Raw genomic sequence first — 21,404 nt, forward strand, 5'->3', positions numbered from 1 at the left:
CCAGGAGCAGAGCCACAGGCCACCCCAAAGCCCCTGACTCAGACACACTGGGCCAGCATCCAGGCCCCTCACGGCATCACCTCACTGCCTACTCTGGGGCAGGTCCATAACCTCCTGGACCTCAGTATTCTCGTGAACAGAGGGCTGAACCCCAGGACTCCTGCAGAGTCCCCGATTCTGTGACCCACTGGGTGATCGTCCTCTGGACGGGAACTGGGTTCCAGTCTCCCAGGCCTGCCCCTTCCTCCCACCCCCATGGCTGTCGAGAGTGTCCCTGAGATGAAGAGGTGCAGGGTCCTGTGGGCAATGCGATTCTACCTCTGTGGGGAAGGCAGGGGGCCTGTTGACACGCCCAAAGCAGAGTGAGAACCAAAAGCCCAGAAAGGAAATGGCGGCACCTCCCCCATGCCCCTGCACGGAGGCACCCACCGGGGACTCTCCCTTCCCAGAAGCCGGGCCCGTGAAGGGGGCTATGAGGGCTGTCTGCCCGGGGAAGCGTGTCGGGGCCCAATGGGAGTGGCTACCAGTCACCCCGACAGGTGTCGCACAGGACAGATGCAGAGTGTCTGAGCCGGAAACCTTGCCCAGCTGTGCCCGGGAGGAAGGAGGACGAACGCTAATCGCTTTTGCTGTTCCTAATCCTAATCCCGACCACAACCTCGCTGCTCCTCAAATGCGGGCGGGCGAGCAGGGCATGTGGGCAGTGGCCTGGGTCTCCTGCCCACCCTGTGTATGGCCTGAGGAGCCTCTCAAGCTCTAGGAGAGTCTGCAGAGCCGGGACCCCGCTCGGGCCCAGCCTTCAGTGGCCACGTGGAAACCATCAGTCTCCTGCACGGTCACTGCCGTCCTAGCCGGGCCATGAGGAGGGTGCCGGAGAGTCGCTGGATGTCGGGTGGGCAGCCCTCGGAGCCACAGAGGAGGTGGGGACAAGGGCCAAATGCCTGGTGGTTCCAGGCTGGGCGGGTGCCCTGGGCCGACAGGGCCAGCTCGGTGACTGTCCCCAGCTGTCTGCACACAGCAGGTTCTGATAACCCTGCTTGCAGGGAGGAAGGGAGAAAGGGCCACGTTTCCACCTGCAGCCAGCCAGGACCTGCCCTGGGGCTGACAGCCACATGACTGGCCTGCCGTGGCTCTCAGGCGCAGGGCTGCCAGGTCAGTGGGTGGCCAGGGCCGAGGCTGCCCCACCATCTACCCCACCACATCGATCCTCACATGGCCAGGTCACTAGGACCCACCTCTCAATGGTCTGTAGTAATAATAAAGGTGGCGAACAGAAGAAAAACGTGCAGAATCACGGGTTCCCTGAGCCCCTCTGCATGGCCAGCAGCTCACACTAGGGACACATCAGGGTCAACACAGTCTCTCCTTCCCCTCCCACTGAGGAGCAACAGGCTGGCCTCAGCACATTACCTCCCGACGGTGGGAAAGGGCTGAGATTCAGGCTGGGACTCTCTGGCTTGGAGGCAGCCATGCTGGATGAAACACAGCCATCTCATGCTCCAAGACCAAGAGCGGGTCCCCCAGGAGCTGCGATGGGGGTGCCAGGCTCTCCCGGGGGTCCATCTGGCTCAGTCTCAGCCATGCCGCCATGCTCCGTATCCACCACCCTCCCGGCCCCTGGAGGCTGGGCAGCTCCCAGGGCTGGGCCCCCTTCTCACGTGGCCCTCGGCTCAGGTTGCCCTGCATACAGGGGCCGGCCCCTCTCGGACACGGAGGGGATGGTCACGGCTTCTTCTTAATGTGACTCACTCACAGCACTGGGGAGTCAGCTTCTCACTTCAGTTCAAACTTTAAAATAGCCCTTTCCACATTCAAAATAGTTTACCCCTCGTGCACAGGAACCAGCACCATCTGGCTGCCAGTTTGCCAACCGATTTTAGACCGTCCTGGAATCTATTTTTACTCATCTCCCCAAGCCTGAAGTGAGCAAGCTGTCAGGGGCAGAACAGAGGTCAGCTGGACAGCAACCTGCCCACGGGCCCCGGAAGGACGAGGAGGGCGGCTCTGGGGCCTCTCACCACCACTCTGCTTGGGTGGGTGCGAGGAGCCCCTCATGATCTCCAAACAGGGCTCAGTGAAGCCTCAGAGCATTTCCAGCGGTAAACAGCCCCTTCTGATCTGGTCCGTTTCTATGATGCCACAAATCCAAGGTCCTGGCCAAGTGCCCTGAGTTGCTGCCTCTGCGTCTATGTACCCCCCGCCTCCCCCACATATCCTCACCTGCGCCCCTGTTCCCACTCCCACCGGCCGCCTCCCCCAGCCCCCAGTGCCTCTGCTCCCCCCTCATCATGCTCTCACAGCTCCTCCAACTGGAGCTGAAGCCCCCTCCCTCCAGGCCCAGCTGTCCTGGGCATGCGTCCTCCGCCACTTCCCCATGCCCCTGCCGTCAGGATCTGTGCCCCATCCCACCCGGCCAGCTCTATTGCGGGCACCAGGGTGTGTCCCTCGTGGGCCACTACCTTCCTTGGTAAAAGCATGCCGGGTCCATCCCCCTGGGCCCTTGGAGGGGGGCCTGGTGGGCACCACCCTCTGTTGGCCAGCACACACCCCCTGGCTTTCTGCACCTCGACTGTCTTTGGTCTTTTGTGGGGCTCGCCTACCATCCAGCTCTGCTTGCCCACTGGCTGCCCAAAACCTATTCCTGAGGTCAAGGGCCCCCCAACTCTGAGGGGCCTCTCACAACTCAGGTGTAGGGGCCATGTCAGGAGGGGGCCTGCAGAAGCAGAAGTGGGGAGCAAGCCCCGAGGCTGCCAGCTGACGGAGGGGCTCAGCGCCTTCACGCTGGTACTGTGGCTGCCTCCGGGCCTGCCTGAGAGTCACAGAAGTGGCTCTCTCCCTGCCAGGCTCCACCGCCTGGCAGGTGGACAGACCCTATTTCCCCCACAGGGAGGGGAGCGTGCACCCTACCAGCCCAGGGCAGGCTCGCCCCAGAATGACCGTGGCACCACTGTGGGGCTCTTCTGCCCAGGGCAGGGGCCCAAGGCCAACCCACAGGGGAGCCCAGGTGTGCTGGGCCTAGTGACAGGTAACACAGCCCTGGCCTTCTGCACAGAGCCCCGCAGCGAGCAATGGGGATGGCCCAGGACCAATGGCTGTGACCCTCTGTGCTCATGTAGCCGCCGGGCCTGCCACCCTTGGGCAAAATGACCGCTCTGGGCCTCGGGGGTGGCACGTGAATAATACAAACGACAGCGATGACAAGGAAGCTGTAATGACACCAACCTCACGTGGCCGTTGTGAGAAGCAAAGTAACGGGAGGAAACTGGGGCGGGCGCCTGCTATCACACTGCCACCATCCCAGAGGCCTGCCTCCAAGCGCCCTGCTTTCCCACAAAGACAAACTTGCGGGAAAAAAGAAGAAAATGGGAGTTTGTTCTTTTCACTTTACGGAAACAAATACCCAAAGCCTGAGCTGGTAACATGTATTAATTCTGCCATTCTCTACCTCAAACCTCGTGATGGAGCCAATGCTGTAACACCGCATGCGTCCTGGTTCTTGGGGAGGGAGGTGCCGCTTGCGGTCCCCACACCAGGGCCGGGGGAGCCCCGCACACGTGCAGTGCTTCGAGGCTCAGTCTCTGAACCACGGCTGATCACTGCGCTGTGAAGTTCCTTCTAAATGGCATCAAACGCAGTTACCCAGACGGTGATCCAAGCATGGACCTGCCGCACTGCCGTTGATCAGACTCACAAAATCACCCACTAGGGAATTTTGCCAGACACTAAGCAATTCACTCAGTCGCTCCCACGTTCTTTCACAACCAACTCCTCTCTCTTATTCACTGAGGCTCCCATATGCTGGACACTGTGCCAGGCATGGAAGCTCCAGGGCTCCCAGCATCACCAGGGAGACCGTGTCCTGTCTGCACACTGCTGCAGTAGAAAAGCCCATGAAACAACAAGGTCCTACTGTATAGCACAGGGAACTATACTCAACATCCTGGGATAAACCATAATGGAAAAGAATATAAAAAGGAATGTATACATGTGTATAACTGAGTCACTCTGCTGTACAGCAGAAATTAACACCACGTTGTAAGTCAACTATACTTCAATTAAATAAGTTATTTAAAAAAGAAAGAAAGAAAGAAAAGCCCACGAGACTCGTGGACCTGCAGACAGGGCGACAGTCAGCAGAGTGGGGCGGGGATGTGGAGCTGGGAGTGGGTTAAAGGTGGGCAGAGGAGGGGTTCCTGACCCTCCTTCCCCCGCTCAAGGGAGGGATGGGTTTATTTCCCTCCTATGAGGCGCAAGGCTCTGGAGCCTGAAGACCTGGGCTCCTATCCTTAGCAGCTGCCTCAGTTTCCCCACTATAAGCGGCTGAGTGGGTCGGGGGGAGATGGTGCATGCAGAACGCCTTGCAGGCGACGTGACCATGGGTAGTTGATTCTCTCTCCTGTCCTGGCTCCCTGCTGGCCAGGGCCCCACCAGCCCCTGGCACCCAGGGCCAACCCAGCCAGGTGGACTGTGAGATGGGCCCTGGGAGTAGCCGTGGGCTTGCGGGTGGGCTTCCCAGGAGAGGTAATGTACATCTGAGGGGCGATAGGTGGGGAGGGTTTGAGAGGCTGTGGCCTCCTCAGGTTAGGTGAGTGGCCAACTCTGGCAGGGGACGGGAGGCAGACGGGGAACAGGTGGGAGAGGAGGCTGGGAGGGGCTGCTGGGCCCCCGGGGACAGTCAGGGGTCATGTGAACCCCACACCTGTTCCTCCCAGGTGGGAAGGAGATGTGTCTGCTCTCATTTCCAGGGCAGCGGGTGGTAAGGCCGTCATCCACACAGCCAGCGAGCTTCGCCCAAAGACCAGGTCCTGCCCAAGGGGCCACCACAACTGGGGAACTGTCCGCAGAGGCCCAGGAAGGGTAAAAGGGTGGGGGAGCTTTAGAGCCTGATGGCGTGGGTGCCGTCCCAGCACAACGCTTACAGGGAACCATGTGTAAAAAGCTCGGCACCCCCTGCGCACAGCAAGTGTCCACAGCTAGTGTTTTCCTTCCCTGCCTGGCAGAAATCCTCCTGACCCTTTCCGGCCCCACTCTGTGGCCACTACCTCTCCCTCTGCAGGCCCCGCCCTGCCACTGAGGGTCACTCCCCAGCCCTTCCATGGCCCTCTACACACTTGGCCTTCACCAGTGGGTGTGTGAGCTGCTGCCCTGCTTAGCTACTCCTCCCAAAGGCTGTACTGCTGAGCCCACGTGAGACTCAGCATCACAAGGAAGATCCGTGGACCATCCCTGGGACCCCTGGATCCTCAGGGGCCGGACGGGTCTGCCTGGTCCTCGCTGAGTCCCTACCTGGCAAAGGCCCAGGGCAGGATCAGTGGGAAGCCACTCAGGTCTGGGTTCAAATCCCATCAGGCAGGACTTTCCTAACTGCTTGAGCCCCAAGTTCACTATGGGGCCGCTGACCTGCTCAGCTGCTGCCCCCCGAGGCCTCCTGAAGGCCCACCAGGCACCACCCTCGCAGGCCTGCTAGAAAGAACCCTGCCAACCGAAACCACAATAGGAGGGAAGGAGGCCGGGGCTCAGAACCACGTTCCCGTGGGAAAAAAAAAACACGTTTATGACTTGATTTCATAAAGCTCTGTTCCTGTGTCTTAGCAACCAAGCTGGGTCATTTCTCTGCAAGGCCAGGTGACCAGGGTGGCGAGGGGTAGTGACCAGCAGCTCTGCACCCTGCTCAGAGCCTGCACTTTCTCACTGACCTCGTCCAGGTGAGGAAACGGGGCTAGAATGGCTTTGTAAATGGTCACTTAGCAGGTAAGTGAGATGTGGGCCACTTAGAACTTTTACCCCTGAGATACAAGACCCACTTTGATTGAGACAGAGTGTATCGGGCACTCCCACTGGGCTACTATTGGGGCCACAGGTGAGTAAGACCTGAGCTTGACCTCAAGGGGCACAAAGCCTGGTGGGGGATCAGACGTTGAAATAATGGGCTAAACACTGCTCAGTGGGCTGGGACCACTGGGGGATCTAACCAGGAGGAACGGCTTCCTGATGGGGAACTCGGAGAGCCTCCCGGCCGTGGTGACGTCCATGTGGGGTTCTGAAGGATAAAAAGGGATCTGCCAGGCATCTGAAGGGTGGGGAAGGGGTATTCTAGAGGGTACAGTGCAGGCAACGGCAATACAGTTCAGTATTCCTGATCCAGAACCTCCCTCAGACATCCTGTTCCCTGAAACACGTACAAAAGGGGCCAGCCTCAAGGTGAGGGCCAGATGCCCCCTTGGGGAGCAGGGCCACAGGGACAGGCCTGCCTCAGTAGCCACGGTTCCTGGGATCTTGGAAACTGTCCAGAGAGCCTCCCTCCCTGCCCTGCTGGGAGCTCAGGATCTAAAGGCTAATGATAGTGATGCCTTCTCCTGAATCTGAAGGTTTAGAAATCTCCCTCTACTCTCCTGAAGGCTGAACAACCCCAGACTCTTGGCCGTCTTGGGGGAAGGTGAAGAAGCAGCAGTGCATCTCCCTGTGTGGGGAAAGTGCAGCCTGCCCAGGGCCCTCCACAGGATGTGTTTGCCTGCGGGCTTTGTGTGGCCTGCCGTCCCCCATTTTCTGCTCCATTTCCATGACCCAGGCTTAATCGGAGCCCACGAGGTGGAAAACCCAGAGCCATTCACCATCCACAGGAGGGGGCTGCCCTGGCTGTGCGGCTGGTGGGAGGAGAGATTCCCTGAGTTCCCCAGTAGGGGCTCCCGTCAGTCAGGGCAGGGGGCAGGGAGGGGATGGTGGAGAGGCAGTAGGAAGCCAGTGTGGGGGAAGAAGCTTCCTCTTCTTACACTGAGATCTGGGCGGATCTGAGGGATGAGGATTTGTGCCTTCTGGGGACAGCTGGGGGTGGCTTCCACCCATCCTGGGTCCCCACCTTCCCAGGAAAGACCCTGGTAGGGCTGCAGCCTAAAGGTAAAAGGCACACCAGGGACTCAGGTCCCTGAGAATGGGGGTTTGCCCCAGGTGGATGCGAGGCCACCCTCCATGTGCTGACCTCAGAGTGGAAGGGGGCCTCTGCAGCCCTTGAGGGTCTCACCCTCACCGTCATGAGGGCCGTGACTCCCGCAGCGCGCTACACAGACTTGGGATTGCGTCCAGTTTGGCCACTTAGCAGCTGGTGACCCTGGGCAGCTCAGGGAGTTCTCTGTGCCTCTGTCTCCACGTGGATATTAGCGGTACTAACGAAGCTGTGGGGAGGGGTAAGGGGTCCTGGATGGGAGTGGGCTCCCCTCGGGGCTCGGGGGTGGGAGCCACATGGATGCCTTAGTTACAGCTCCCTGGTCCAAACCCCTCCTAGTAACAGGGGTGGAGGCCAAAGCCTGGCCAGGAGTGGGGACGCTTTGCCTAGGTGGCCCCTCTGCACACAGCGGGGGTTTGGGCGTTCAGGGTCTGACAGCCTCCCAGAACTGAGCCGGCTCTTGCCAGGTGAGAAGCAGCTGTCAGGAAGGGTCCCTGGAATAAATGCAGGACTCTGCACTAGGCTGGGCTCCCAGCACCTCACTTCTGTGCCCCCACAGTGGAGGTGGATGGGAGAGGCCCTCACGTCAGGTTCATGTTTGCAGGGGGCGCAGATCCCAGCCCAGGGTGCAGGCTCGTCACTTGGGTCCAGCACTCCAGGTGCCAGAACTGCTAACAGGCTTGCTAATCATCCCCAGGGGCCTGAGCTTCCCATCAAACAATTCATTACGCACTTAGGTAGCGAGCTGTTTTTATGGCTTTGTAAACACAGATGAGCCTCTGATGCCTGATAAAATACTTTCGCTAGAGACGCCAGCTGAGCAGCGCATTATCTGGGAAAAACCAAAACCACTTACTCAAGACGATGCGGCTTTAGTCTCCGCATGTGGGGAGGCCATGCCAGGGAAACCGCGGGGAAGCACAAATGCATCATTATGCCTTAAATGCTCGATATCGGTGCCTGTCACCGGAAGAAGGACAGTGACAGAGGCCCCTAGAGTCTGGGGGCTGTAAGGAGGCCAGAGGGTGGACACGGGAAAAGGAGAGAGAAGACCAGTGACAGGGCCAAACAGCAGGGCGGCCACAGAGCTGCAGTCCAGCAGCCTCTCTGCACGTGGGCGCCACTGCACCCCTGAACGCCATGGACAAAGTCCACACCTGCGGGTACCTGTGCGTGTTTCCCTGGAGTCTGGGAAGAGGGTACAGGGTCTTGGCCTGCAGTGGGCTCCAGCCTCCACCTTCCCACCCTGCCCTCAGGTTTCCTGGTGTTGGACAGAGAGCCTAGTCTCTGCTCTGACCCCCTGCTTTGGAGGCTGAATCCCCCAGCTGGGGCTCACCTGGGCACTGGTACTGCCCACTGTCTCTGCGGCCAGCCTGCCTGAACCGCGTTCTCTGGACCCACCTCCTCTGAGGCGGCCTCCATCTCCCCACACCTCTGTGCTCTGGCCCCCAGCTCCCACGGTGCCATCCTAGCTGGGATGTGCTCATCCTGGCGGCTGTCCTTGGGAGGAGGCTGTGGCCTCCTCTGACACATCAGACCTGTGTCCAGAGGGAGCACATGCACCTCTGGGGAACACTCATCAGGCAGAAAGAGGAAGGACCCAGAAGCTCGGTTCAGCCTTGAACTCTCTGCCACCACGGAGAGACCCTCCCGGTTCGCGGTCACAGCTGTGTGGCTCCCAGAACCCGTGGAAAGGGGGAACTCCTGGGGCTGAACCCCTCAGTCCACAGACGTGGGTCCTCGTTCAGCTACTTACTATCAGGTTGGCACAGCTGTGGTGGCCTCAACTCGAAAGCTCTTCTGACTGAGGGACCCCCACCACACATGCAAGCCCCCCATGGTTACAGGTCCCAATCCTGCTGCATCTGGGCCACGTACTGGGGGAAAGAGCAGCAGCAGCTGTTGCTGAAAAATGCGGCAGCCGCGTCCCTACTGTGTGTGCTGAGCCGGCTGCTTAGGTTGGGCGCTCCCTTCCTCACCCAGGCCTGAAGCACCTGCGGGCTTAGCCGGATCTCACACCCAACTCCAAGCTCCACCCAACAATGAAAAGCAGTGTCCTCACCCCGTGACGACGCGTGGATGAGATGACACGGAGGATGACGAGAGCAAGAGGGAGCCCTGGCTTGTCCCTCACCCTGGCCACCCACTGGGGGACTGGGGAGCCACCTCCCCCTTGGGGCCCTGGGCCGGGCCGGCGGCACTCACATTGATCATAGCATTTGAAGTGATGCGGAAAAGGGTGGCCCGCTCGCTGACCGCCTTCAGCTTCTCGCCACTCTCACAGGGGATCCTGAGGCCGTCCAGCTCGCTCAGGGAGCGCTGCAGTGCCACGCCGTGCTTGGCCACGAGCTCATTGCACGTGCTGAGGTCGTCCAGCTTCAGGGAGAGCTTCTTGATGGTGTCGTGTAGCTCGCTCTTATCAGCTGGGGAGGCAGTCTCGTCCTCGTCGTCCCCAGAGTCATCTGTGGAGACACGCGGGGTTGCCATGGTTCTTACGGAGCAACACACACCCAGAGGCCCGGGAGGTGCCGGCTCCTGGCCAGGGCGAGGTGTCTGCACAGCCCCTCTGGAGTCAGTGCGGGGGATGGAAGAGGGGACCAGCTTGAATGACAGGGCCTGGGCTGTGCTTTGCAGGGGGCACCAGCACCCCTCAAGCTGATGTGCAGGCAGGGGTGGGCTGTCCGGGTGAAGAGGTGGAGATGGCTGTGTGGAAGCGGCTCCCATCCCAGACCCCGCAGACCCTGAATGAAGCCCGGGCACTGTCGCCACGTCACAGGCCCAGCCCGGGCTGACCCATGCCTCCCCCGCCAACCTGACCTTGCTCTCCGCTGTCCGCCCACCCCCGGTCCCTGCAAACAATGAGTGCTCGTGCTTCGGGCCTTTCCCTCTGTGTCCCCACTGTATCCCCACTGTGTTCCCACTGCCTGGAACCTCCTCACCACCCCCAGCTCCTCAGAGGTCTCACCCCTGCCCAGCCCAATGCCGCCCCATCTTCAGAGCCGGCCTGAAGACCCCCCAGGCCACAGTCACAGCTCCCTCCCTGCTGCGACCGGTGACCCCCTCCCGCAGGTCTCTCCTGCGGAGCAAGGCCATGCTCACCTATGGGCGTCTCTTGTGTGGAGACACTGGCTGTGGCCTCTCAATGGCCTTGTCAGGGTAGGGACTGTACCACTCCCAGCGGACAGACAGGTGATGAAGCTCAGGTAGGTGAAGCCCTGGCCCAGGCCCCCTGGCTAGTGTGTCTGCCTCCAGAGCCACCCTCTTCACGCCTGGGGGCCTCCACGAGGAGCCAGGCAGGTGCTCACGCCCCACCCCCTCCCTGCTTACTCGACCCCAGGTGCCCTCTGCACCCCTTCCTGGGAGTCTGAGGTACCTTGGAGCCTGGCCCACTGCCAGCCCAGCTTGTGTCCAAAGGGGCGTGGGGCTATGGGAGCCTCCGGGGTGCTCTGCGGCGAGTGGGGTGGGGTGGGGAGCTGGCCTGGGCCCTGCTGCTACTTCGACACTGGCCTGTGAGTACCAGAGGCTGTAATTGCTGAGCGGTGTCTGAGATGCCTTGATTTAGAAATAATTAACAACTTTTTTTTTTTTTTGGTGAAGGAAATCTGTAACCCAAGATAGAAATTTTTGAAAAAAGGACGCATTGTGAGAGAACAGATTTCCTCCCATGGCAGACAGGGTGCATGGGGGTGGCCACAGCTGAGACACTGCTCCGCACACGCCCTGAGCTGGAGGCAGGGCCTGGCCAGCCTCGGAGGGGTGCCTGGAGCGAGGAGGTGGCAGTGGGCAGCATCCAGGCTGGGGGCAGGGCTCGCCCACCCCATCCAGCCCAACTGCAGCCCCGAAATGACCCAGTGTCTGGAGACCACACGTGCCGGGCCAGGCCCTGGGCCACTCGCTTGACCAGTGTGAACGCCGAACCTCAGTGACCAGCAGTGCAGGCGTGAAAACGCAGCTTCTGAGACACCAAGCCACCGGTTTAGGGCCTGTTATCAAGGGGGCAGTGCTGGATCTGAACCCAGGGGGATCTGCACGGAATTGTTTCCTCTCTCTGGATCACCTTAGAAAGGCTCCAATGGCTGACGCGTATCTTGCCTTCCTGGGTGCCAGGCACTGGGCAGGGCGCTGCCTTGGTTAATGCACGTTGATGACCCAGTGAGGTAGGTTTGAGGGGGCAGACAGGTGCTTTGAAATTGCCCAGGGCCACAGGCGGGGAAATTCTGGAGCCTCCAGGCCTGTCCGGCTTCAGAGTCTAGGCTCTTAGTTACAACTCAACCTCCTCTCACTTTCCAGGTTCAACGTGTCAAACAACCAGAATGGCCACCAACCAGTCAGCACAGCTGCTGCTGGGCACTGGGAGGGGCACACGGGGGCATGCTGACTGTGGGTCAGCCTGAAAGTGACCCCCTGTGCTCTGAGAAAGAACTGACCAACCTAACTCGGAGCATCTTCCTGCGGGACAGGCAGAGGGTGGGTAATCGCACCTTAGCAAGCAGCTCTTAGGGTCCAAGTTCAGGTCCAGCTGCCAGGGACACAGGAAAGTGCTTGTTCTGCTCCCAAGTTGCTGGCTGTGTTGCTAGGGGAGGGATGGGAAGACACCTGACCAGCAAAGTCTGTTCTATGGGGATGCGCAGGCAAAGTACCTCTCAGAGGGACAGTGAGATCAGAATGGGGGGGGAGGGGCGAGAGGAGGAGTGACTGGATGAATGATCTTGGGTGCATCCCAGGAGGCCTGCATGGAAGCGGCAGGTCACACACAGAAGGGCAGGGTCTGGAGAAGGATGTGAGTAGTAGCACAGAGGAGCTAGCTGGAGAGGGCACAGCTAAGGAGCCTGGGCCTTCATCCCTTGGCAAAACGGAGTATGTGGGCATTTGAGCAGAGGTCCATGGATGAGAGGAGGCTGGTGACAGACTGAAGGGCAAAGCTGAACAATGAAGGGGACCCTGGCCCCCAAATGGTGAACTGTGGCCAGGCTGAGTCCCAGGTCTCAGTTCAGGGTCAGGGGTCTTTGCAAGGAGTAAATCCATGTGGGACACACAGATGAAGCTCAACATCAGAGATGCAAATGAAACCACTCAACGTGACGTTCCTCAAAGTAGCAAAAAGAATAGATGGCATTAACTCATCTTGTGCTTTCTGAAGGATGAACTGGCAGTTACCCATCTAGAGCCATGAAAAGGGCTCCTCGGCTTCCACTGCCCCCCCCACACCCCCACCTGCCCCCCGGACGGGAGCTCTGCTGGTGGTGCATGTCGTCCAAGGAAGGAAAACACTCATACGTGCAAAGTCGCTTAGGCTGTGGTTCTCAAGCTTGTGGCCTTGGGGGTTCTCAGGCTTTTCTGACCCCACACATCTTCACTGTCCCCACTCCCACTGGGAATAAAACTCAGGCACAGTGAGCATCTGAGAGGAACAAAGTAACAATCCACATCTCAATAACACAGCAGACACTGAACTATCCATGGACTTAAAAATCCTACAGGAATTCTGCAACTATATAAATACAAGAATAGCAGCAACTGGAATCTAGGACCACATCGAAGCCACACATCCACCCACGGTGGAGCCCTGGCCTGCCTCAAAGCTCATGTGAAGGCCAGAACTCAGCACAGAGCAGCTATGCGGAGGAGCTTCCAGGCTGCCCCTGGTGTAGGAAAAATCAGGTGGTCGGAGAGCAGAGGCTTGAGCTCCGGGGCACCTCCCCAGGCGGGGGCGCTCACACGTCTGCCCCAGCCGCTGACATGAGGAGCCTGCGGTCCCTGCGCAGTGGGGGGGTGCCAGCACAGGGCCGAGGGTGGAGGAGGCAGGACTGGACAGGAGATCCCCTTCACCGGGCAGTAGGTGTGAGCAAGGGGCCGGTTAGGGGAGCCCAAAGTGCACATGGCACCTGCCCTCTGCCTGGTGAAGATCGTTTGCCATCCTCCACGCCGAATCTCAACCCCTGAGCACAAGGCCCGTCTCTCCCGCTCTCCCCGGGACACGCTGGCCTGCAGGGCCCCTCACCCACCCCCACCGAGCTCCCTGCGGTCAGTTGCCTTGCTCCACTCATGCTGGCCTCTGGCTGGCTCTGCACCAGCTGGTGAGCCCCGGGAAATGCTGCGTGAGTTGCACTCAGACCCAGCCCAGTCTCAGCAGCTCGGGAAGCAAGCTCTGGAAGAGGCAGCTTCCTACTGCTCAGCCGTGAAGGGCTGGGTGGGAAGGCGGCGTCCGGCAGCAAACAGCCACAGCAATGGACGGTGGCAGCAATGGACAGTGGCAGTAGTGGCCAGGGCATACGCAAGGTGCCGGCACTTCTTAAAGCACTGGACAAATAACTCACTTAATCTTTGCACCCTTAGCACCCTCATTTTACAGGTGAGAAAGCAGAGGATCAGAGCAGGACGGGTCCTACAGAGAGTAAGTGGTGGGGCTGGGGTCCCTCCCCTGGTCTCTCAGCACAGGACACACTGAGGGGGTCACTAACAGGGGCATCTCACCCTGCCCTCTCCCTGCTAGCCTACATCATCTCACCCTCCTCCCCCACCCCTCCCGAGACTGTTAGCCTCACCAGGAAGAGGACAGAGCCAGAATGTCTGTACTGGGGGTGGCGGCGGGACTGCAGACCCTGCCACCCACACCCTCATCTCAGCGGAAGGGCTGAGGTTCAGGGCAGGAAGCATCTGGCCAAGACCACCAGCAGCCAGAGAACAGAAGCCCACATCCCTGCATGGCCAGCCTCCAAGGACAGTGACCCCAGGGAGCCAAACTGGAAGAAGGACTGGAGAGCTGGAGGGGGCAAAGGGGAGGCCCAGGCAGGGGGCAGGCGGCAGGGACTTCTGCCCTCCCATCCTCCCGGCCCCAGCTGCCAGGGCCATCGTGCTGAACCCCTGCTTCCCCAGGCCTTGCTCTGCCTGCCTGTCTTGCGCTGCTGCTCTGGGTGTGCTTCTAACGTTCAGATCAAACCTTCACAGAAAAGCGACTCAGCAGGAGCCCAGTGAGTTGCTCCACCAGCTGCAAAGACTGTGGCTTCTGAGACCAGGAAGCGGGCCTGGCAGATGGGGAAGGTGACTCTGCTCTTCTTCCCCAGGCAACTCTGCACCAACGAGCCTGCACCTTCTAATGAGAAAGACTTCCTGGGGAACTCAGGCCTGACATTCCTCAGCCAGTGGCACCCCGAGCCTCCCTGGCTAAAGTGACAAAAGCAAACAGCAGCTCCAGACTGTGGAACGTGTAAAGAACAATCAACCCAGTCTCCAAGCCAGGGGCGGGGTTCAAGGTAAGGTGCAGGCAGCTCTGGGGATGGCGGGATCACATGCAGCAAATGACCGTGGAATAAAGGGCTCAAGCCTGTTCTCAGACACGACCATTTCCAGAAAAGCACTGACTCCTGAAATACCCACTGATTTTCACCAGCTAAATGCAAGAATGAATTCTCCTTTTTGTTAGATGAGAATAAATCCATAAAACTCGGGTTACCAACGTGTTTACAAGGCAGCAGTCACAACTTCTCTGTCCATCCCGGCCAGGCCAGCAGAGTAGGGCAGTGGCCTCCCATCCATGGCAAGCTTCCCAAGTGCATGAGTTTCCAACCCTCATCCTGGGTTGGCTAGTGTCCCCCCAAAATCATGCCCTTCCTGGAACTTCAGAATGTGACCTTATTTGGGCTGATGCAGGTATAATTAGTTAAGATGAGTCATATTGGAATAGGGCGGGTCCTTAATCTAATATGACTGACCTCATTACAGGAAGAGAAGCAAAGACACAGAAACACTCGTGATGACACAGAGACTGGAGTGAAGCATCTGCAAGCCAAGGACTGCCAGCAACACCAGAAGCTGATCAGTACTCTGACTTACTGCCCTGAGGGGTGGTCCCTGGATGCTCCCTAGATAAGCACTGAGACTCCCACCTGGGCACAGAGACCTCACAGGTCTCTCTGTTCTCCCCTCAAGCCTGGCACACATGCCTCCCTGACTGCTCAGGGAGGTGGCCTGGGACAGCGGAGGAGCCCGGTTCTGGGCCAGGCAGTCCCGCTCCAGCCCCACGTGGCCTTGGCTAAGGGTGCTTGCCCATACTCCGGGGATAGTCCTACCTCCTCTGGAACAGGATTTAAGTCCCCAGCTGGGACTTCCTGCCCCCCCACCAGTATCCCTGTCACCCTCATCAGCGCAGCTCACGTTTTGCACATAACCAGTCTTGAGTTTACTTCAAATCACAGAGGCTTGGAGCCAGAGGGGGCCCCGGTGTTTCTGCTGTGCCCCCAGCCCCGCTTGGGGGTCTCCTTGAACCCTTCAGTAGCCGGCTGCAGCTGAGGAGCCACTGGGCACCCGCACCAGGGCCGGGACCCTCTTTCACCTGGAACTCCTGGGAAGGAGTGGGTTGCCATGGAAACAGCCAGCAGAGCAGAGCCAGGTGGGCTATTTTTAGAAGTGGAGCTTTTTCCCCCCCATCTTTGAGGAAAATGGATCAAGTTTCTGGGTGGGGAGGCAGCTTTTTGAAACCAAGGAACCAGAAGGCTGCACAGATTGGTCTGGAAGGTGGGGGAGGTGACATGGTGGGGGCATGGGAGCCAGGGGCCCTGTGGCTGCCCCATTTTGCGCTGTCTCTTGCTTGTTCCTCTGGGGAATCTGGCTTTGCCCTCGCCTGCCCACAAGCTCCTCGGGGTCAAGGCACAGGATGACCAGGGCCCCCCTCCCCTCACACACTGTGGCTGGAGATGAGTGACAGCAGCACTGGCTGAGGAGGGGCCTCAGGACAGGTGAGGTGAAGGCTGGGGAAGCCCAGCACTCACGCCTCCCTCTGCACCTCCACCCAGCGCTGGGCAGGACAAGGTTTGGGGGGAGGTGGTGCTTAGATGGGTCCTGGCAGAGAGACAGGACTGCAGCGGAAGGGGACAGGCCTATGGAGGTGAGGAGACAAGTTCAGGGACACCAGCAGGGTTCTGAACAGGGAGGGACGTTCAGATGGCTCATCCACCTCTAGGTGCCAGGAAGACAGGGACCCCCGCCCTCGCCCAGCCAGGCCATGCTCTGCCTGCGCTCCATGCCCTTGCTTCCTCTTGGCTCTTCAGCCCATCTAGTGCCAGGGAGACCCCGTGGCTTTCCCACCTCCTTGCCACTCTCCAAATTTCTTTCCTCCTCTCCTCCGTCTGCAGATGGCTGCTCCCGGGGCTTCCCTGGTGGCCCAGTGGTTAAGAATCCGCCTGCCAATGCAGGGGACACGGGTTCGAGCCCTGATCCAGGAAGATCCCACATGCCGCAGAGTAACTAAGCCCACACGCCACAACTACTGAAGCCCGCGCACCTAGAGCCTGTGCTCCGCAACAAGAGAAACCACTGCAATGAGAAGCCCGCGCACCGCAATGAGTAGTAGCCCCCACTCGCACGCAGCAACGAAGACCCAACACCACCAAAAATAATAAATAAATAAAATAAATTTATTTTTTAAAAAAAGATGGCTGCTCCCCAAGGCCCAGTACCCATCGTTTCACCTGAGCACTGCCCTGAGCCCTCGGGCTCCCCAGCACTTGCCCCTGGACCTGCCTCCGGCTGATGGGAGTAACATTCAAAAATGTAAAAAGAAGGTGATGGCTTCTTGGATGACAAGGTACAAAACTTGCTAGCCAGGCACTAGGCCACTGACCGGGCAGGGCCCAGAGGGGGTCAGGGGAATAAGAGAGAAGCCTTGTTCCATTGGCCAGGAGTCACGGGAGGAGGCAGCCACACAAGGGGACCCACAGCCATCCATGGGTGGGTGGCGCAAGGCAGGTGGAGGCCAGCAGACAGCCAAGGAGTGCCACTAGCTGGTGTGGGGAAGGGGCGGGGGGACAGGACACATGCTGTCTGAGTGCCTGCTCACCCCAGGCTGGCCCCGTCCCAGCCCCCTGCCACTCCACAGAAGAGAGGGCACAGGGAGGGTGGGGAAGGATCCCTGCTCCCTGCTCCACCATGGCAGGGAGCCTGCATCAGTGCAGCGTGGGCCCCGCTGTGCCCGTAGCCTGAGACCCAACTTAGAACGGCAGCTGACGATGCTGACATCATGCCCTGACCCAGCAGTGCTCCCTGACCCAGCAGCATGGTAAATGGATTAATGGGGACAGGCGCTGCTCCCCTCCCTCTCCGCAGGACAGGGAGGGGACAAGGCCTAACCCCCGAGCCCTGCAGCCTTCCAGCCATGGTCTGGGACCCTGAGTGGCCACACCTCCCTGGGGCCCCCAGGACCCCATGGGGGGCTTTCATCTCGCCTGAACACTAAGAACTTTGAGCAGGGAGTGCCTCCCGCTTTCCTGCAGTCTGGCTGTGCAGAGACCCCCACCGCAGGGCCTCTGAGAAGACAAGCACAGCCAGCGGGCGTTGGTTTCAAGTGAGAACCGTGGGGCCCTGCACTCTCGGCAGAAAACAGCCACTTTCAATTTGCAGTGTTAGCATCTCAAAAATTCAATTACAGCAGGTTTGCTGACTGTTATTTAGATTTCGGGAGGTTTGTTAAGCTGCCCAAATTCAATTGCAGAATCCAATCAGCTGGATGCTGACAACAGAAACAGGCCTTGAGGCAGGTCCACGAGGTCAAGTGACTTTGGTGGCTCTGAGACCCTACAGCCCTGTTGCTCAGTGACAGCCTATCCTGTGCTTCCTTGGGTCATGACTTCGCCATGTTATGACACAGTTTGCTGCATGAACCACACCCAGGAGAGGAATGGGTGGCGTGGAGAGTTATGGACTGTGCCCAAGACCCAAGGCTCCTGAGTGGTGGAGCTGGGATTGGCAGAGTGGTCTTTACAAAGAGTCTGATGGCCCCTGCCACTCCCATGGCCCTGAGGCTGAGAGACTGCAGCAGCTCACTCCACCCAGCCCGAGATGAAGCCTGTACTGGCCAGTGACCACCTGGCCTGGACTGGGCGAGTGGGGAGGTGGGCCCTGCCTGGGGTGACGCTGCTCCTGTGGTCCTTTGCCCTGGAGGAGGGCCCCACTCAGGCAATGGGGAGAGGGAGGCTGAGAGGTCTCCTAGTCTTGACAGAGAAGGGCTCAGACAGGAGCCCCGGGGTGGGGTCCCAAGAGGCCTTGGGAGGAGGTGACTGCCTTACAGGCACACCCTGCAAGGGGTGACACAGGAGGAGGTGCTGCTCCAGGGGGATGAGGTCCAGGAGCACGGGGCCAGAGCCCTGAAGAGGAGCACCCCTGAAGTGCAGTCCCTGAGGCAGGTCGGAGGCCTCAGTGCTGGAGAGTGAAGCACGGGAACCAGGTCAGACGAGACAGGGAGCCACTGGGGGCCCCTGGGAACGGGAGTGCCCCCCCACCAAGGTACTGCCCGTCCTTCCTGACTGGGAAATCCAGAAGGAAAGCAGATCTGTCTTTCCCAAAGTACATTCTGTGGGACACTAGTCCTGCAGGGGGTTCTGCAGAAAAAGGAACCAGTGATTTAAAAAAAAAAACTTCCAAAAATAGGATGAATGACGTCCTTCCCAGCCAAGGAGGCAGGTGACTGAAAGCTCTGAGAAGCTTGGCCTTGAGGATACCGGAAGGCATGGAGAAATCTAATCTGATGGAAAAATCAGATAATAATAAATAATAAATCGTGAAACCCTGGTAGGCAGATGGAAAACACAAGCCAGAGCACCGGCATCATATGACCTTTGTGGGCCCTCTGTGGCCCATCGCCCCTCCTCTCTCTCTGGCGATCAGCATGGGGTGTGTTGAGGGCACCAGGAACCGGTGAGACCACATTCAGGCTCTCCAGCAGCTTCCACTGGAGAGGGGTGCAGGGGTGGCACCCCAACCTGGACAGCTATCAACAAGGCTGAGGTGGGGCCCCAGGGATGGGTGCCCTGGGCTGACACAAAAGTCGGGCTTTGCTTCCAGTCCACAGGGGATGCAGAGGCAGGAACCTCATCCCACAAACACGAATCTGTAGGCCAGTATCTGTGGTGACTGAATCTCTGATCTTCTCAGGGAAAAACACCCCCAGGGACCCCTGGGCTGGCTGTAGAGGCCAGAAAGCAGCGGAAGGCTGGGCGAAAACCTCAGAGAGCAAAGAAACAAACCCCCTTTCCTCTCACTGGAAGGGGCTAGGGCGCAGGGTCAGAGCCACGAGCCACATGATGGGTGAAAAATAAGTGTATGCAAACGACAGCTAGGACGCCCGCAGAACCAGGTGCCTTCCTCCTCAGCAGAGGGCTGTGACCTGGGGCCACACAGCATCCTCAGGATGATGGACGGCTCTGGGAGCAGGGCCCAACTCCAGGGAAATAAACACTGGTGCAGAGATGGAGCCTAAAAATAGAGGCGCAGGCTCCAATTATGGCATCTTCTGAGATGCTGAAGCCAACCTGCCACCCACAGCCCCCTCCAGCCTGCAGAGCGCCCAGCCCACCCAGAGCTTCCACCCTAACCAGGGTTTCCACGGGGTCTCCTAAAGGAATGGGGTGCCATCCCAGATCCAGCACTGCAGGGAGCTGGCGTCCTACGCATCCCCCCCGCTCCAGACTCACTCATCTGCCCCGTCCTGGTTTGAGTCTTGCCCCAAGGTCCCAAGGTGCAGAGGTGGGCTGCCCCTCAGCCAACCTGAGGCAGGTGCATGAGGGCTGGACCCCACGCCAGCTGGGTTTGGGCGGAGACGCTGCAGCCCACCCCCTGCCGGTACCAGCTGACTGGGGGCGAGGCGCCGCTGCTCTCACCTGAGCCCTTGTTTAAGGGGCATGAGAGAGGCAGCTGGAGCACGGACGCTCCTCTTCCTCCGACCTGCTGATGTCGAGACAGGAACCCACCTGCGTCTCAGCACGGTGGATCCTCCCCGAGGCACCCGCCTCACCTAGACAACAGTGAGCCTCCTCAGGGGGCTGCCATGCTCCCCCAGCCTCCACTGCAAGCCTCTAAACTCCATCCCACCTGTCTGCTCACTCCTGGCTCACAGAAAGCCCCCTGCAGGCCCAGCCTCCAGGTCAGGGGGACTGCCTGGTGCCTTGGTGGCGGGAAGGGCATCAGTATTTTTTAAAAGTTTCTCCAGGAGATTTCACACCGCAGCCGGGTGAGAACTGCTGGGTTAGATGCTGGCGAGGCCTCACCAAGCTTTAACACCTCATAATCCGAGGCTTCAGCCACATGTTTCCTCAGCGCTCCATATCTGTCCCCCACACCCTGCACCCCACCTCCAGGTGCTGCCTCCCAGCTCTGCAGACTGAGGAACCAAGGCCGAGGGGCTCACGTGGCCTCCAGGCATCTGGCTCCTGGGGCTCCCTCTCTCCGGGGCCCTACACTGCCTTCTGGGTAACCAAAGAAAAGGAAAAAAGTTCTCTCGGCTTGCCAGCTTAGGAAATTAAACAACGCCCTTGTTTCCATGTTGAAATCCAGCCTTTGTCCACAGAACACAATTTCAGTTTGGGTGTTGCTGTCTCACCTCTGGTCCTGTTTCTTCACGACGGCGTTACTTGTTAGCAGCTGCCCCAGATCCCATCAGGTTACGAGCCGTGGCCTCCCCATGGCACTGGCTGCTGGGGCCGTGGCGGGAACACCATGGAACGGCTTCTTTCTGCCCTCGTAGGCAAGGGGGAAGCACTGCCCTTGGCCCAACCGTGAGCACAGCTCCCCGGAGGCCACTGAGCCCACCTCACACTTCTCCCCACCAGAGAAGGGCGCCCACCCCACGGTCCCACCCCCTCCGCTTCCCGTTGTGGGTCCAGAGATCCCTGACCAATGAGAAGGATCATTTAATGAACAACAAGGAGCCCCACCTGTGGGAGTGTTTAATCTTGCTCAGCACAAACACCTGTCTCACAGCCAAAGCAAGTGGGACTGAACTGAAGCGAGGTCTGCCGACCCACACGAGAACCCACTGATCCACCCCCAGCGGCGCCAGCATAGTTGAGCCACTCACTGGAAACTGCCAGATTACATTTTCCTGGCCCGAAGACAGCCACAGCTGCTTATCCTTGGAAATCATCGGACGCCCACGTAATCACGCTAACAAGCTTTCCATGTGTGGCCACCTCTAGGCGTCAATGACAGAGAGTGACTGGGTCAGGGAGGAGGCGGGGTGGGGTGGGGCAGGGCTGGGAGAGGGGTCCCGCCACCTAGGAGCCCGACGGGCCCTGGAGGGGCAGGGGCTGCATCTGCCTGGCTGATCTCCACCTCCTGGGCCTGCATGCAGGAGGTGCCAAACAGAAACCTGTTGAATGAACGGATGCCACAAGGGACGATGGTGGGAAGCGTTTTGTGAACCCCAGGGCAGTGTGCAGGTGAGCGGTGATGGGTTCAGGGTTTTCCCCTGGCTCTTGAGAGAAGGCAGCAATCACAACCCACTCACCGTATGACCCACCCCCTTTGGCTGCCCAGTCCCTGCAAAGTTCCTCTTTCTCGCCCTGCAGACCTCAGAGTGCCCTCCCGCTGCTTCTTGCTGTGGGTGGTGAGTGGGGGCCTGGCCCTGGGCCAAGCTCTGTGGGGAGGGTAAGGAGGAGACCCACAGGCCCTGCCTGGGTGGTAGAATCTCATAGTC

General features: G+C 59.4%; 1 protein-coding gene across 7 annotated transcripts in view; it reads right to left on the bottom strand.

The window, feature by feature from the left end:
• Positions 1-21,404, bottom strand: part of OSBP2 (oxysterol binding protein 2) — a 155,641-nt gene that overhangs the window by 23,825 nt on the left and 110,412 nt on the right. For all 7 annotated transcript variants that reach the window (XR_007471889.1, XR_007471890.1, XM_033412779.2 and 4 more), the window contains one exon: positions 9,146-9,402. Coding sequence is in view for 5 of the 7 variants with exons in the window: in XM_033412779.2 (XP_033268670.1) it covers positions 9,146-9,402 (257 nt within the window). In the remaining 2 variants the exon portion in view is untranslated. The remainder of the gene's footprint in view (positions 1-9,145; positions 9,403-21,404) is intronic.

This window comes from Orcinus orca, chromosome 15 (assembly GCF_937001465.1).
Source record: "Orcinus orca chromosome 15, mOrcOrc1.1, whole genome shotgun sequence".
Classification (NCBI taxonomy): Eukaryota; Metazoa; Chordata; class Mammalia; order Artiodactyla; family Delphinidae; genus Orcinus; species Orcinus orca.